Below are 16816 nucleotides of genomic sequence, written 5' to 3'. Positions count from 1 at the left end.
ATAAAAAAGGGGTGATGGTTGGTGAGAGAGAGTTCACAATCCCTTCCTTAACCTCTCTATCTCCATTTCTGGGGATAGATTGTCCACCAGTGTCCATTACAAACCCACCAACTCTAGACATTCACCTTGACTACAGCTCTTCACACCCCATATCCTGCCAGTATTGCATCCCATTTCTCCCAGTTCCTTCGCCTCCGTCGTACCTGTTCCAGTGATGCCACTTTCCAAAATGGAGCTGTTGATGTGTCTTCATTTATAATAATAATCTTTATTGTCACAAGTAAGCTTACATTAGCACTGCAATGGAGTTACTGTGAAAAGCCCCAAGAAGCCACATTCCGGCGCCTGTTTGCGTACACTGGGTGGGGGGAGAATTTCAGAATGTCCAAATTACCTAACAGCACGTATTTCGGGACTTGTGGGAGGAAACCGGAGCACCCGGAGGAAACCCACGCAGACACGGGGAGAACGTGCAGACTCAGCACAGACAGTGACCTAAGCTGGGAATCGAACCTGGGACCCTGGCGCTCTGAAGCAACAGTGCCATCCACTATGCTGCCATGCCGCCGTTCTTCCTTTTTTCCTACCAACTGTGGTTGACAGGGCTCCCAACCGTGGACGTCCCAACTTGCACAGCTCTGCTTTAACCCCTCTCCCTTCTCTCTCTCTCGTGCTCTCCTCTCCCCCCCCCCCCCCCCCCCCCCCCCCGAACCAGGGTGGGTCCCACACGTCCTCACTTTTCACTCCACCAGCATCCACAATCAAAGATCAAAGGATCATCCTCAGTCAGTTCCGCCAGCTCCAACATGATGTCACCACGCAACACATTTTCCCCCTGTCAGCATTCCGCAGGGACTGTTCCCTCCGATACCCTGGTCCATGCCTCCATCATCCCCAATTCTGACGACGAGTCATCCAGAATCAACATCGGCTCTGTTCTCTCTTCACAGATGCTGTCAGACATAAAACAACATAGAACATACAGTGCAGAAGGAGGCCATTCGGCCCATCGAGTCTGCACCAACCCACTTAAGCCCTCACTTCCACCCTATCCCTGTAACCCAATAACCCCACCTAACCTTTTTGGACATTAAGGGCAATTTAGCATGGCCAATCCACCTAATCTGCACAGCTTTGGACTGTGGGAGGAAACTGGAGCACCCGGAGGAAACGCACGCAGACACGGGGAGAACGTGCAGAGTCCGCACAGACAAGTGACCCAGTGGGGAATCGAACCTGGGACCCTGGCGCTGTGAAACCACAGTGCTATCCACTTGTGCTACTGTGCTGCCCTAAGACCCGCTGAGATTTTCTATCATTTTCTTATCATGCGGTGAATGTTGATCCTGAGTCTGGGGTCCTCCTTAGTCCTGTAAGGATGAATTATTCTCAAATTAACATTTAGGTTCTCTATTCGTAGTAGAGTCAAAATATTATTCGTAAAACGTGATTAGGAATAACAGCAATCCAAAGCTCTTGAGTTGATGGTATACCTGACAGGTTGTGAAATTGAATTCGGACTGGGACCATAGAGAATAACCATGAGAGCTGCTGGATTGTCATAAAAATCCAATTGTTTCATTGTCCTTGAGGGAATGGAACAAGAGACCCCCTACCTGGCCTAGGTACAACTCTAATCTCACTATGTTCTTGACTCTTAATGTCCTCTAAAGTAAATAAAAACAATTACTATAAAGCACACCACTACCTTCAATTTCGGGGAAACAATAAATGTGAGCTTACTCGTGCAGCTCTCAACCTGAAGAAACCTTTATAAGAAATTATTAATGTAGCAGAGAAGATGCAGTTCAATGGTGACTGGAAATGAGATCTCTGTTTAAAACGATGTGCTCTATTGATAATTGTAATTCAAATTGAATGAAAACAGTTACTGCTTTCTCTGAAATTAAAAGCTAATTATGTTGAGAAGAACCAGATGCTAAATTTTCTTGTCTGCAGGATTTTGTTGTTTTTTAAATCTTGAAGCAACTTGAAGCTTGTGGATAATTCAACAAACAATGGATAAGTATTAAATTGTCTCACTTGGTATGATAGCATAGGGGTACAGTATCATTTTTTATCTATGGAGGCAAGCTGTCAAATCTAGTTCAAAGACAGCATAAAAATATGCATTGTTTTTCATGATTATCCTTTTCTGGTACATTGCACACTGCCACCTGCTATTTGCTTCAGCAAGACTGATTTGTAGGAGGGTAGAGGAAAAGGGCGATATATGAAGGTTAGCATTATGAATTATAAATCAAAAATGTATCGTTTTTACCAAAGCCTATCAGTAGCTCTTAGATTTGTTTTTATTATACTTGGAAGCGATCTGTCGTTATGTACAGGTAGTGAGATAAGGAAGCATAGTAGCAAATTATACCTGTATGGAATTTAGGACAAAATTCAGTTGGAAATTCAGAAACCTAGCCGGTAATAATTTCTGATCCCTTTAACTTTGAGGTTGGATCACACTTGAACATTGGCCAGGTATTTGCCTTATTTAACTAATGCAAGGCCAGCATTTATTGACCCTCACTACTCGCACTTCAAAAGGTGGTGGTGAACCGCCTTCTCGAAATGTTGCAGTCCATGTGGTGTAGGGATGCCCAGAGTGTTATTGAAGAATTCCACAATTTTTATCCAGCAATAATAAAGGAATTCTGATACATTTCCAAGTCCGAGATGGGGTGTGGTTTTGGGAATTTACAGGCGTTGGGTGTTCCCGTGCAACTGCTGTCCTTGTTTTTCGAGGTGGTAAGAGGTCACCGGTTTGGAGAGTAGTGTCAAAAGCTTTGACAAGTTGCTCGAGTGCATCTTGTCTAGTAGTATAAAGGTAGCTGTGATGTGGCAGGGGGGAATGAATATTTTTTTAAGATGGTGGGGTGTTGATCAAGTGGCTGCGTTGTCTTGGATGGTGTCAAGTTTCTTGCATGTTGGAGCTGCACTCATCCAGGCAAGTGAGAGTATTCCATCACAATCTTGACTTCGCCTTGCAGGTGGCAGACAGACTTTGGGGAGTCAGGGGGTGAGTTGCTTGCAACAAAATTCCCACTCCTGACTTGCCTTTATAACTAGTGTTTATAGTTAGCCCAGTTAAGTTTCTGGTCAATTTTAATCCCTCAAATGTTGATGGAGGATTGGGCATCAAATAATACTGCTTTGACTACTGGGTAGGTTGCAACCTCCTACCTATTGACATGTTAATTTATGTGTGAACTGTTCCTTGCCTACTCGAGAGCACTGAAGCCAATGTCTGCTGTTACCCTTGCTGATGATTGCTTAAGACAGGCAAGTGGCAAATGGAGTCTGGGACCTTTCTGATCTCCCTGGTTCTACTTGCCACAAAATTTGTTGATCCATTTGGGGGGGGGGGGGGGGGTGGCTGCTTACATTTTCATTTAATTCTGCTAATCATTAATGACTTGTTTTCATTTTTAGAACCTCCTCTTGTTGACAGAATTAGCATTTGGCAGAGATGGAACTCAGTATTTAGCAATGCAAGCTGTAAGTTGTCTGACCCAACTGTCCACCTGTTTACAAAGTAGACTGAACTTCCACAGAGATCCCAGTTTCTTTTCTGCAAAACAAGGTAAGTGAACCACTTATTAGTCCTGCTTGTTCACGGGGAGGTGGGTAGGAAGTGGGAAGAAGGTGTAGTAAAGGGGAGGGGGGGGTGCGGTTGTCAGGAAATCTTACTAAACTTAGCCTGTAGGATCTAATTTGCATTTCTGAACTCCATTTCCCACATCGAGAATTATGTTAACAGGTTGTCTTGACGGGCAGGGGAAGCATTCTTGTTCCCCAAAGCCCTTTAGCAGTGCTGGAAGTCATGCACCAGTTGGATCTTACTGTTCTCTCCTCCTTGCGGCTGCCAGATATCCAGCAGCCTAGAAAAAGAGGTTTAAAATCTGAGGCATGCAGCTTCAGTAAGATTTTTAAGTTTGGGATCTGCAGGTTAGTTGCCCATACTGCAAAGCGTGTTTTAATTTGGTTGACTAGTTAATGAAAGTTAGTACTGCAGTCAGTCTTTACTCAGTCTTGCATTCATTTGCAGAGTTAAACAATACAAGCATATGCCTCCTAACCACAGCCACTGTTTCAATAATTGTCTCTTAGTACCTTATTTTGCCATCAATAACCAATTAAGTACCCCATGTGAAAGGGGTGCGATTAACTCACTGTAATGAAAACCAAGAAAACCTAAATTAAAATGTGATTTCCCATGTCAATAATACACTCCAGCTCCTCCACTCCAACCTCTGGTGCCCACTGGTCATGGAAGGTCTCAGGCATACCAGTGGACACCATGTGCTCCCACGCCAGAGAAACTTTCACAGACATAGTCATGGAGGAGAGGCAGCCAGCCAGACTGAATCATAGAATCCCTACAGTACAGAAGAAGGCCTTCGGCCCATCGAGTCTGCACCGACCCTCTGAAAGAACACCCCACCCACTCTGATGTAACCTCTCCACTATGTTTTTTCCCCTTTCTTCTGATCCATTCCTTGCTGCCATTTTTCTTTTTGTAAACTGTTGTGTCGTTAGATCAACAGTACAAAAAAAACTGGATTGCAGATCCATATGGGTTTGATGAAAGATTAACAGAGGTTTATTGAAAAGATCCTCACTGTATAAGGTTTGGTACCAGAGTCATCAAAAGTCCACTAAGCAGCTGATGACACCATGTAAGCCACGTGATTCGGTTCTTAAAGACGCATTGCACACAACTATAATAACCCACATGTATACCACTTTTAGCAACCCTTTTTATTTTCTATGCTTCACAAGCTAATGGAACACTAGCATTTTCACCCAAGAAATATGAAACCAACTGCACTGAAATACATATCAGGAAGTTTAGCACGAGAAACATCGCTAAAAATGACTAACTTCAAGTTCTTTGGTTCACCTAAGAATGGCGTAAGTTTAAATTTTTAATATTTGCCTGTAAAACATTAACTTTAGGATGTTAAATCTCTAGTACTTAAGCACATCAAGATGAGCATCTTGTCTCATCTGAGTGCACAAACAGTTCACCTATTTTAATCTGGAATACCAGTTGGTGAAGGATAATACTGGAGCCAGTCTTTACTCGCTCTTACATTCATTTACAGGGTTAAACTTTACAAGCATACACCTCCTAACTCCAGCTTTGCAAATGCTCAGTCTCTTAATTGGATATAACATTACCTTTCTGTGGTGACCAAGCACGATTAACAGGATGGCAGTAACGCTTTCTAAATAGGACTGCTGTTTTCAGGTTATTCCAGACCTACTCTGCTTAATATCTAAACAAATATATTTAAAAACCCTACAAACCTGACTCCTAATTTTAATATTAGTAACGCATTTCTCAAATTCTATAGTACCACCCCATAAGAAATCATGAAGATACCTGATAGTTTTCCATGTAACCAATAGCACATTGTAGGATCTGCTTCTAGGTGAAATCAACCTATTTTCATGAAAACAAATCTCACCGAAAGGGACCACAGACTGGAAGCATCATTCCAGCCACAGACACGTTTGTTTAGTTTCCATGGTTTCCTGACTGTATCAGCTACCTCTTTGGGTGATTGCAGAAACACTCAACACTCCCCATGAATATGTGGCCAAAATAGTTAAAAGGATTTTCATGATTGCTTTTCCAGCTATGGGAGAAAGCATTCTGACATCTGTATCAAGCAGTTGCTCTTCAAAGCCCTTAGCAACTAGCCTCACTTTAGCCTCGAGTCCCAGCTGCAAGGAATTTTTCAGTGTCAATCCGTCTGTGTCAAGGATGGTTTCCACTTACTTGGTACCTCAGGATAGATTCCACTCTCTTTCCAACTATCTAATCTCTTTGTTTTGCTCTTATTGGTTTATCCTCAAGTTTACTGACAACCGCCAAAACTTCATAGTGATGAGGACCTCTGTTCCTACTTCTGTTGCAAGACTTTGGTCTATGACCTTTATCTCATTGTGTAACCTGGTCAGCCTAAGGCCTTGACTTCCACCTGCACTTTTTGTGTCGTTGGAATTATAACTGAGATCTCCTTACCTCCCTGTTAGAGATTCTTTCTCAGTATCCTTGTGATGTGGAGCCAAGCTGAACAAATGCCAAATGTGCGTTTGCTGAGGTTTACTTGGATTCATCATCACGACTCAGTTTTTACATTTGCACCTTTTTCCATAAATCTAGTATTCTATTAGCTTTTATAAAGGCCTTATATAGTTTAAGTGTTGCTTTTAAAGTCTTGTGAACCTGAACCCTCAAATCCATCTGTTGTTAGGCATATGGTCCCTTTCCTCCAGCTAATGTATAATTATTACTTTATTTCAACAATGTACCATGTTTTATTTGCTCGTTGAATTCCACGAGACATTTTTGTCCATTCCACCTTTTTATCAATAACCCTTTGCAGCTTTCTCTGGTCCTCAATTATTTACTATATCAATTTGGACACCACTTCTCCGGCTTGAACTAATTTGTCTACTACTTAATGTTTCTCAATTTGATTTTAACCAATTCCGGGTTTACCTCCCTCCCCCAATATGCTTTTCTTTTGGAAACATTTAAATACTTTAAGTATCCTTGCCAATTTAAATTTATCACCCAGTGACACACTATCTCACCTTTTGAGAGTCCATATTACAATTGCCCATTCTTTTTTGTTGACTTATTTGTGGAGTACTTTATTGATATATATTTTGAGATTTTATTCTACGCTTTCTTGTCCTTTTCTGTTTCTCATTCTCATTTTTAATCATTTTCATAATTTCTCTGACTCATGCACCCTTCAATTGATTTTTTAAACATTATTTATCCACAATAATTTAACATTTTAGCTGGTGACCTTTTTGATGTTGTATTTGTTCTAAAACTTTGCAAACTCTTTTTTTTTAGAATTAGAACAGCAGTAGGGTATTTTTGAGTGCCAGCTTCCCTTTCTATCTTAAACTAGGAAAGGCTTGATGGACCACTCAGCCTTTATATGTCCATTTTTCCTGTATGTTCTATTTTTGTGCAGTTACCTCGTCCTCGTGTGGTGATTATAAGAAATTGTCATACATTATTGTTTGTAGTTTTTCAGTAATGTTATTAAAAACCTGGGTAAAAATGCTTACAAACAGTATGTCTGCCAGAGCTGTGATGAAAAATGAGGTAATCAGTGATTTTTGCATGGTGAGTGTATTGGTAATAGATATGAAAAGCCATTTTCCTGTTCGCAGATAGAGAACTAATGTAACAGTTTGAGCCTGGCTAAATAAATCAAGGCATATCTTGTACCAAGAGACAAAAGAATGTTATGTGCTTTGAGTGCAGCAGGTGTAGCTAATGGCAGGGGCCAGGTCTGTCTGGACAAAGGAGTTGCTTCAAGGGCTCCAAGCCGAGCAAATGGTTTTTAGCTTGGTCCGAAAAACAAGTTTCTCTCTGCGGGTTCTACACCAAGAAAAGCAAGCAAAACCTGATTGTTAATTTTATACATAAGTGGTGTTTGAAATATATGGGTTGAGTAATTGGAATATACAGGCAGGTTTCGAGAAGCAAGTTAAGATGTTGTACCTCTTAGCTATAAAGCTGTTTTTTGCTAATATGCTTAATTCTGTGTTCGTATTTTAATTTGTTGTAATATTAAAAGCTGTCTGCTGGTCAGTGTTATCACTCTGGTGATGCAGTAACATTTCCTCACAGTTTCACCAAATCCAAATAGTTGGATTCTAATCTGGGATTTTAACCAAAATTGGGGTATTGATCCAGATTCATAACACTCGTGTTTCCAAATTCTGCTCTATTCCAATCAATGGGCCTAATTCTCCCATCCTGCCCATGGCGGGTTTGGTGGCCGGCAGGAGCGGTGAAGCTAGTGGGAGTAATTCTCCCAAAGGTGATTGGTTTTCTCGTTGGCTGGTGGTGTGAACGTCATTACATCTCCAAAATGCTCATAAAAATATCCACTTGGCAGAGCACCACCAAGGCGAAGAGGTTAGTAGGGGAGGCTGGAGAATAATGGGGAATAGTTCTCCCTCCACATCATGAGTCTCCAGGTAAATCAAAGGCACACGGACAGTGAGGGAGTCAAACTCAGTCCTGAAGTAGAGTGTTATGTTATGTATCAGAGAATACATTCTTACTGGTTATGAGTTCAGTGATGTATAGTGGCATCAGCAGAGAGTTTGCATGGGCTTTAGGCAGGCCACCATCTTTAATTGTATGAGCAACACCTCTTAATAAACCTGCCATCATGTTTTACAAGAATCCAGAGTGACGGTGTCATGATATTCAGGTAAACATCATAGCACATACATACTGATGGACAGATCAACGGGCCAATCAACACACACACACAACACCACAGCCAATCACAGGCAAGAGCATACACAGTACAAAACAGGGAACACAACACTTCCTGGGGATTCCAGCAGGAGACAGCTCAGGGCACAGAGCTCATAGCAAGCCACTCAGACATCCACCATGTGCTGAGTGCCACTACAAGATAGTATTAGGAATAGGTCCACAGATTCTAGGGTTATGATCGAACCTCAGTAACCAGTTTACCATTGTAAATAAATGTTAGCAATAAAACTGAGTTGTACCATTCGCAACCGTGTTGGTTCGTCTGTGTAGCAGAGTACCCAACACATCATAGTACCAGGAGTAACTGTGGGACCTACCTACGGATCCTCCAGAATCTGCCATCCTGCGCCATGGACATCGTCAGCACACTGCAGCCGCTACAAGTCACTGGAAACCTCGGTGTAATTGGAAGCTGTTCAAACAGCGCTTCCAGCTCTTCCTGGAAGCCACCGAAAAGGAGAGCGCTTCAGACACCAGAAAGATCGCCATCCTCCTCTCCACGGCAGGTCAACACGCCAGCCATGTCTACAACTCCCTGGTGTTCGCGGAAGGTGAGGACAAGACCAAGTACAAGATGGTCCTTCTCAAACACGACCAACACTTCAACATCGAGGTCAACGAGAGTTTCGAGAGGTATCTCTTCCAGCAGCGCCTGCAGGGTAAGGATGAGCCCTTTCAATCCTTCCTTGCGCATCTCCGTATCCTCGCGCAGTCCTGCGGTTACGACACCACCTCCGATTCCATGATTCCGGACCAGATCGTTTTTGGGGTCACCTCGGGCACCCTACGCCAGCAGCTCTTAAAAATAAAAGGCCACACCCTAGCCTCCGCAATCGAAGCCTGTGTCCTGCATTAAAACGCGACTAGCCGCTACTCACAATTTCAGGCGGCCGAATCGGTGCGGCAGGGGTCCTACGCGGCCGGATCGGCGAGGCTGGTGTCCTACGAGACCGAACGGGTCCAGGCGATCGAGTTCCTCGCGGCCCGGACGAGGGCGGCCATTTTGCGTGCTTTTTGAGGCCTCCCGCGTTTGTGCGCGGCAAAAACAACGTTGACACAGAGGGACGTGATGCGCAGGCGCGCTCGACGCAAGACCGAACTGCGCATGCGCGGTGGCGCAACTGCGGAGCCGCACATTTAGAGCAGCAATGTCCCGCAAGAAACCGACAATGCCTCCGCTGTGGCAAGATGGGCCACCACGCTACCTGCTGTCGAGCAGCTCAACCTGCCAGTGTTCCCCAATTCCGACAACCTCGCAGGGACGTGCGGACCATTCAGCCTCCTTACTACGAGTCGTGCCCAGACGATATCCAGACCAGTGACACAGACGAAGACGCTGTCCGTGTTGCGGTCATTGATGGGAACCGGATGTCTCCAGCCAGGACCCACCAGCCGGTGCAAGTTAACATGATCAATCCTGGTGTGCCACCCTAACGGTCAACCGATCACCGATAACATTCCGTCTGGACACTGGCGCCTCCGCCAACCTCATAGCATGGTCAGCCTTCTACGCCATGAAGGTCAGACCACCAATTCGGCCATCCTGTCGCAAGATGGTCGACTACAATGGGAACGTTATCCCGGCTATGGGATCCTGCCAGCTCCAGGTGACACACACGGCCACATTCTCATTCGAGATAGTCGGGTCATCAAAGGACTCCCTGCTAGGCGCACAGGCATGCAAGGTTCTCCACCTTGTGCAACGAGTCCACGCTCTGTCTCCAGATGGCTCATCTGACTTCCCGGATGCAGAATTCAGGGCACAGTTCCAATCGCTCCTCGCCCACAACCAGGAGGCATTCGTGGGCATGGGAACACGGCCCTACACCTACAGAATTCGGCTCAAACTGGACGCCACCCCGGTCATTCACGCACCTCGCAGGGTCCCAGCGCCACCCAAAGACCGCCTCAAGCAGCAGCTGCAGGATCTCCAGGACAAAGGGGTGCTATCCCGGGTCACGGAGCCCACGCCATGGATCAGCTCCATGGTGTGTGTTAAGCCCTCCGGCGAGCTCCGGATCTGCATTGATCCAAAAGACCTCAACAACAACATAATGAGGGAACACTACCCCATACCCAAACTGGAAGAGATCATGAGCGAAATGGCCCGGGCAAAAATCTTCACAAAACTGGATGCCTCGAAGGGTTTTTGGCAGACCCAACTGGATCAGTCCAGCCGAAAGCTGTGCACCTTCAACACCCCTTTCGGCAGGTTCTGCTATAACAGAATGCCATTTGGAATCATCTCAGCATCCGAGGTCTTTCACAGGATCATGGAGCAGATGATGGAGGGCATCGAAGGGGTGCGCATCTACGTGGACGACATCATCACCTGGTCCACCACACCACAGGAGCACATCAATCGTCTCCAGCGCGTCTTTGCGCACATATGGGACAACGGCCTGCGCCTCAACCAAGCCAAGTGTTCTTTCGGCCAAACCGAGCTGAAGTTCCTGGGGGACTACATTTCCCGTTCAGCGGTCCGTCCCGATGCAGACAAGGTCAGCGCCATTACAGCCATGCCGCAGTCGGAAGACAAGAAAGCAGTGCCACGCTTCCTGGGCATGGTCAACTTCCTGGGGAAGTTCATTCCCAACTTTGCCTCCCACACGACGGCTCTGCGCCACCATGTCAAGAAGTCCACGGAGTTCCAGTGGCTGCCCACACACCAGAAGGAATGGGAGGAGAATGTGTTCAAAATTAAGCTCACCACAGCCCCGGAATTGGCGTTTTTCGACACATCTCGAGACGCTAAAATTTCGACTGATGCCAGCCAGTCCGGCATTGGGGCGGTACTCCTGCAGTTGGATGACACTGCGTCATGGGCCCCGGTCGCCTATGCCTCGTGGGCCATGACCCCCACAGAACAGCGCTAGGCGCAGATCGAAAAGGAGTGCCTGGGTTTGCTGACCGGAATAGACAAGTTCCATGACTAAGTGTATGGTCTCCCCCAGTTTACCTTTGAAACTGACCATCGCCCCCTGGTCAGCATCATTCATAAGGATCCGAACGAAATGACCCCTCGCCTCCAGCGCATCCTACTTAAACTCAGGAGGTATGACTTCCAACTGGTCTACACCCCGGGAAAGGGCCTTATCATTGCGGATGCCCTATCCAGGGCAGTGAGTACACCACCAGATTCGGAGGGGTTCGTCTGTCAGGTCGAAGCGCAGGTGGCCTTCACATCGGCAAATCTGCCAGCTGACTACTCCAGTCTGGCCCGTATTCGCCGGGAGACTGCGGCTGACCCCCTTCTACAACAGGTGATGCGCCACATGACGAGTGGGTGGCTCAAAGGACAGTGCCCGCAGTTCTACAATGTCCGAGACGACTTGGCCGTCATTGATGGTGTCCTTCTAAAGCTGGACCGGATTGTGATTCCGCACAGCATGCACAAGCTGGTCCTCGACCAACTACACGAAGGCCATCTGGGGGTCGAGAAGTGCAGACGGAGGGCCCGAGAGGTGGTATACTGGCCGGGCATCAGTGATGACATTGCCAATATGGTGCTCAACTGCCCCACCTGCCAAAGGTTTCAACCGGCGCAACCTCCTGAGATGCTTCAGTCCCATGAGCTGGTGACGTCCCCCTGGGCAAAGGTGGGTGTGGACCTTTTTCATGCGCTTGGCAGGGACTATGTAATCGTCATTGATTACTTTTCCAACTATCCAGAGGTCATACGCCTGCACGATTTAACATTGTCCGCTGTCATAAGGGCCTGCAAAGACACCTTCGCTTGCCACGGCATTCCGATTACTGTCATGTCGGACAATGGGCCCTGTTTTGCCAGCCAGGAATGGTCGTCCTTTGCTGCTTCGTATGGCTTCACACATGTGACGTCCAGCCCTCTGCATCCCCAGTCCAATGGAAAGGCGGAGAAGGGCGCTCACATCGTCAAGCGGCTCCTCTGCAAGGCTGCTGCTGCCGGATCAGATTTCTGCCTAGCCCTGCTGGCCTATCGTGCGGCCCCACTAGCCACTGGCCTCTCACCAGCCCAGCTGTTGATGGGTCGCGCCCTCAGGACCACTGTGCCATCCATTCTGGTACCCACAACTAACCATGCACTACACAGAATGCAACAGCAGCGCGTTCGCCAGGAGATGGCATATGACACACGGGCAGCTGATCTTCCCGCCCTGGAACCTGGAGACGACGTCCGCATCCACCTACCAGAAGGTGGCTGGTCAGCACCTGCCGAAGTTCTCCGACGCGTGGTTCCCCACTCGTTCCTGGTTCGTATGCCTGATGGCTCCATTCGTAGGCGCAATCGCCGGGCTCTTCGCCTACTTTCACGCTCTCGACGGGAACTTACACTGACACCGCGCCCTCCTGTTGTTCCTGATATCGACTTTGTGGAGCTTCCTGCCACCATGCCCCTTCCGTCGTCGCCCGTGGCCAGACCATTCCTCAGCTGGTGCATCCAGACCCACCCTTGAGGCGGTCAACCCGAATTCGTCGCCCACCTACTAGACTGGACTTATGAGCCTGTTTGTATATTGCACTCATAATACCACTGTGTTAATATGTTTTGGTTCTTCCTTGTCGTTACAGGAGTTCGTTTTTGTCGTTCAACATTTCCCCGTTCTTTGTTTATGGTACAACCTCGCTGTTATGTCACACCCGACATCGCCCCTTGTATATAGTTTAGCCCCATGTACATGCTGTAGATATTGCGCGCACACACACATTCAGCTGCACTCAGTACACATCTCTATTTATAACCACGTAGGCACATGTTCTTGTACAAAAGGGGGGATGTCATGATATTCAGGTAAACATCATAGCACATACATACTGATGGCCAGATTAACAGACCAATCAACACACACACAACATCACAGGCAAGAGCATACACAGTACAAAACAGGGAACACGACACTTCCTGAGGATTCCAGCAGGAGACAGCTCAGGGCACAGAGCTCATAGCAAGCCACTCAGACATCCACCATGTGCTGAGTGCCACTACAAGATAGTATTAGGAATAGGTCCACAGATTCTAGGGTTATGATCGAACCTCGGTAACCAGTTTACCACTGTAAATACATGTTAGCAATAAAATGGAGTTGTACTATTCGCAACCGTATTGGTTCGTCTGTGTAGCAGAGTACCCAACACATCAGACGGCACCTCCAAAACTGCTCACAAAATTCCAAATGGGGTCTGACCAGAGCCATATACAGCCTTAGCAGTATATCCCTGCTCTTATATTCTAGCCCTTTGGAAATGAATGACAACATTGCATTTGCCTTCCTAGCTAACAAATGAACCTGCATGTTAACCTGCAGAATCCTGAACTAGGATTGCTAATTCCCTTTGTGCTTCAGATCTCCTGAACCTTTCCCCATTTAGAAAATAGTCTGTGGTTCTATTCTTCCTCTCAAAATGAATAACATCACACTTTCCACATTGTATTCCATTGACTACTTCCTTGCCCACTCTCCTAGCCTGTCCAAGTCTTTCTGTTAGCCTCCGCGCTTCCTTAACACTACATGTCCCACTACATGTCTTTGTATCATGCTCACAGTTCCTTCTTCCAGGTCATTAATGTATACCATGAATAGCTGTTGTTCCAACACGGACCTCTGCGGAACACCACTACTCACCGGCTGCCATCCTGAAAAAGACCCCTTTATCGCGAATCCTTGCCTTCTGCCAATCAGCCAATCCTCTATCCATGCAGTACCTTGCCCCTAACACCATTGGCTTTAGTTTTATTTAGCAGTCTCCTGTACGGCACCTTGTCAAAGATCTTCTGTAAACCGGAATAGATCAGGTTCACTGGTTCTCCTTTGTTCACTTTGTCGATAACTCCTCAAAGAATTCTCTTTTTTTTTAAATTAACTTAAAGTGCCCAATTCTTTTTTGTTCCATTTAAGGGGCAATTTAGCATGGCCAGTCTGCCTACCTGTACATCTTTGGGTTGTGGGGGTGAGACCCACACAGACACGGGAAGAATGTGCAAACTCCACATGGACAATGACCTGTGGCTGGGATTGAACCTCGGTCCTCGGCACCATGAGGCAGCAGTGCTAAGCACTGTGCCACCGTGCCCCCTCAAAGAATTCTAACTGATTTGTCAGGCATGATCTCCCCTTGGTGAAACCGTGCTGATTCAACCCAACTTTACCATGCACTTCCAAGAACTCTGCAATCCCATCCTTAATAATGGACTCCAAAATCTTATCAACGTCCAAAGTCAGGTTAACCGGCCTATGTTACCCTATTTTCTGCCCCCTTCCCTTCTTAAATAGGGGTGTTACATTAGCCATTTTCCAATCCTGATGGGTCCACTCTGCCTCCGGTGATTCCCGAAAAATCACCACAAATGCCTCCACAACCTCCTCTGTTACATCCTTTACCCGGGGGTGTGTTCAAAATTCTAATGATGACCATGAGACCATTGCCGGTTGTCATAAAAACCCATCTGGTTCACTGATGCCCTTTAGCGAAGGGCATGACTGATCCAGATTCACAGCAATGTGATTGACTCTTAATAGCCCTCAAGGATGGGCAATAAATGCTGGCCCAGCCAGTGACACCCACATTAAGGTGCTTCGCCTTCGTGTCGCCTCCATCCTGATGGTGCCTACTAGCGTGTGGCCATGGAGTGCAGGGCCGAGCGCAAATCCGGCAAGACCCGCTGGACCAAGATTTCCATGGTGGTCACCATGGGGGCTTCGAGGCACTCGTATGTTGCAGCCACGGCATCAAAAAACATGGATGGACTCCTCCATTGTTCCGTCCAGTGACTCTCTAACCCCGTCTGTTCTGCTCCCTGCTGTTGCATCTCCACCAGCTGGCAACCGTTTCAAATGGCTCCTCATCTTGCTGGAACTGAAGAGGGTGGCTGGTCTCCAGAAGACCAGTGCCGGAGATCTGGCTGTTTCTGCTTCCAACTGCCGCGGAGATGTGCCACTTGAGGTGTTTTCCAAAAAGTGATCCCAAGTCTGATCTGGAGCTACGTCCCACCAAGATGTATTATTTGCGCAGGTGGTGGGTGTGCGTGGAATCTTCGTGAGCCCCCTTGTCCTCACGCGTGCTTTCGGGTCTTAGGCTGCTGTTCAGCTGCCTGACTGACCACTGTCTACTGGTCTCTGCAAGAAAGAAAAGACCATTTTAGTGGACAAGTTTAAGCTATAACAGTGTACATTGTGACTCACTTTAGAATCTATACTTTAATCAGCACGATTTGATTAAATGGGTTGTGATCCATACCAGGATGTTGGGAAAGGCCAATCTGTGCACCACCACAAGAGCGATCCCTGTCCTCCCAACAAGATTTGCTGCAGTCGTCGCCCCCCCCCCCCCCCCCCCCCCAATCTGGGCTGGCTCTGTGCGCTAGCTTGGCCTATATGAAGACGAAAGAAAGGCATGGGATAAGAGCGGATGGAGCAGAGGTTGGGTTAATTATGTGTCCCCTGAGCGTGGTGAGTCCTCCCCAGAAGGGGCAGAGGATGAAGTGTGAGCAACAAAACAGGTGGGATGGTGGTGTTGTGAAAGTGTCTGTGAAAGAAGAGTGTTGATATGTGTCCCCCACTAATGGATGTGTGAAATCCGGATGAAGAGAGTAGCTGTTTGAGTACATGGATCTTGATGGAAGTTTGACAGCAGAGCGAGCTGAGAGAGGACTTGTCCTGGCGGAGCAGATGAGATCATTCAACTGCTTCCTGCACTGTTTGTCGCTTCTGGCATGGCTGCCAGTTGCATTGACCTCCTGGGCACTGACCTCTGACCTGAAGGGTGATGTTTGGGTACTTGCTGGAGCTATCCCTCGGGAGGAGGACATGCCTCTGCACCTGGACTCCTCGAATCAAGGTATGGAGGGCTTGATGGCTGAAGTGGAGGTGCTGCTGCCTTTTTGAGCAAGTTAGCCTTTTGCTTGATGATGGATGCCATGTTGATCAGTCTCCTGGTGACAGGTGGACTGGAGAGAGTGATAAGAATGTGCTTTGTTGTTTTACACATGGTGCCAGGACCCCTAAACTCAACAGTGGGCAGATAAATCAGCTCCTGACCCAGGAGGTGATTCGGAGAGATATTCATGCATAATTAATGGGGCCCCCAAGCACGAAATCGGGAACAAATTCATGCCATTCCGGCCAGCGGGAATGGCGCTATGGGAACTGCCTGCCGCCACACTGAGGCAAAATATGAAGCATTCCCCTCAGTGTCCTTGTTTTTGTACTAAGTTTGTTCTCAATTTAAAATTAAATCTAATATGCGCACTACCCAAGGCACGCACTCAGCATTTAATTCATCCACCTCTCCAATTCCATTGCTCATGACTAATTTTAACAAATTCTGTCTCTTGGTAGGCCTGCAGACATATTGTTTATTTATGTAAATTCCTCCCCTATTCCCAACCAATGACTAATTAAAATCTCTTATTTTGATATTCTTATTATGCCTAATTACCTCTCATTTCTCTCCAGTATAAGGAGGTTTCAAATGCAGCCCCACTAACAAAACAACTTG

General features: G+C 46.8%; 1 protein-coding gene across 4 annotated transcripts in view; it reads left to right on the top strand.

The window, feature by feature from the left end:
• The window catches only part of rttn (rotatin), a 294394-nt gene that overhangs the window by 35133 nt on the left and 242445 nt on the right, over positions 1-16816 (top strand). For all 4 annotated transcript variants that reach the window (XM_072467133.1, XM_072467134.1, XM_072467132.1 and 1 more), the window contains exon 7: positions 3442-3592. In XM_072467133.1, the coding sequence (XP_072323234.1) occupies positions 3442-3592 (151 nt within the window). The remainder of the gene's footprint in view (positions 1-3441; positions 3593-16816) is intronic.

Source organism: Scyliorhinus torazame, chromosome 11, assembly GCF_047496885.1.
Source record: "Scyliorhinus torazame isolate Kashiwa2021f chromosome 11, sScyTor2.1, whole genome shotgun sequence".
In the NCBI taxonomy this organism is placed as follows: domain Eukaryota; kingdom Metazoa; phylum Chordata; class Chondrichthyes; order Carcharhiniformes; family Scyliorhinidae; genus Scyliorhinus; species Scyliorhinus torazame.
Note: the sequence above shows the minus strand (reverse complement) of the source record. Positions and strands in the feature narration are given on the sequence as shown.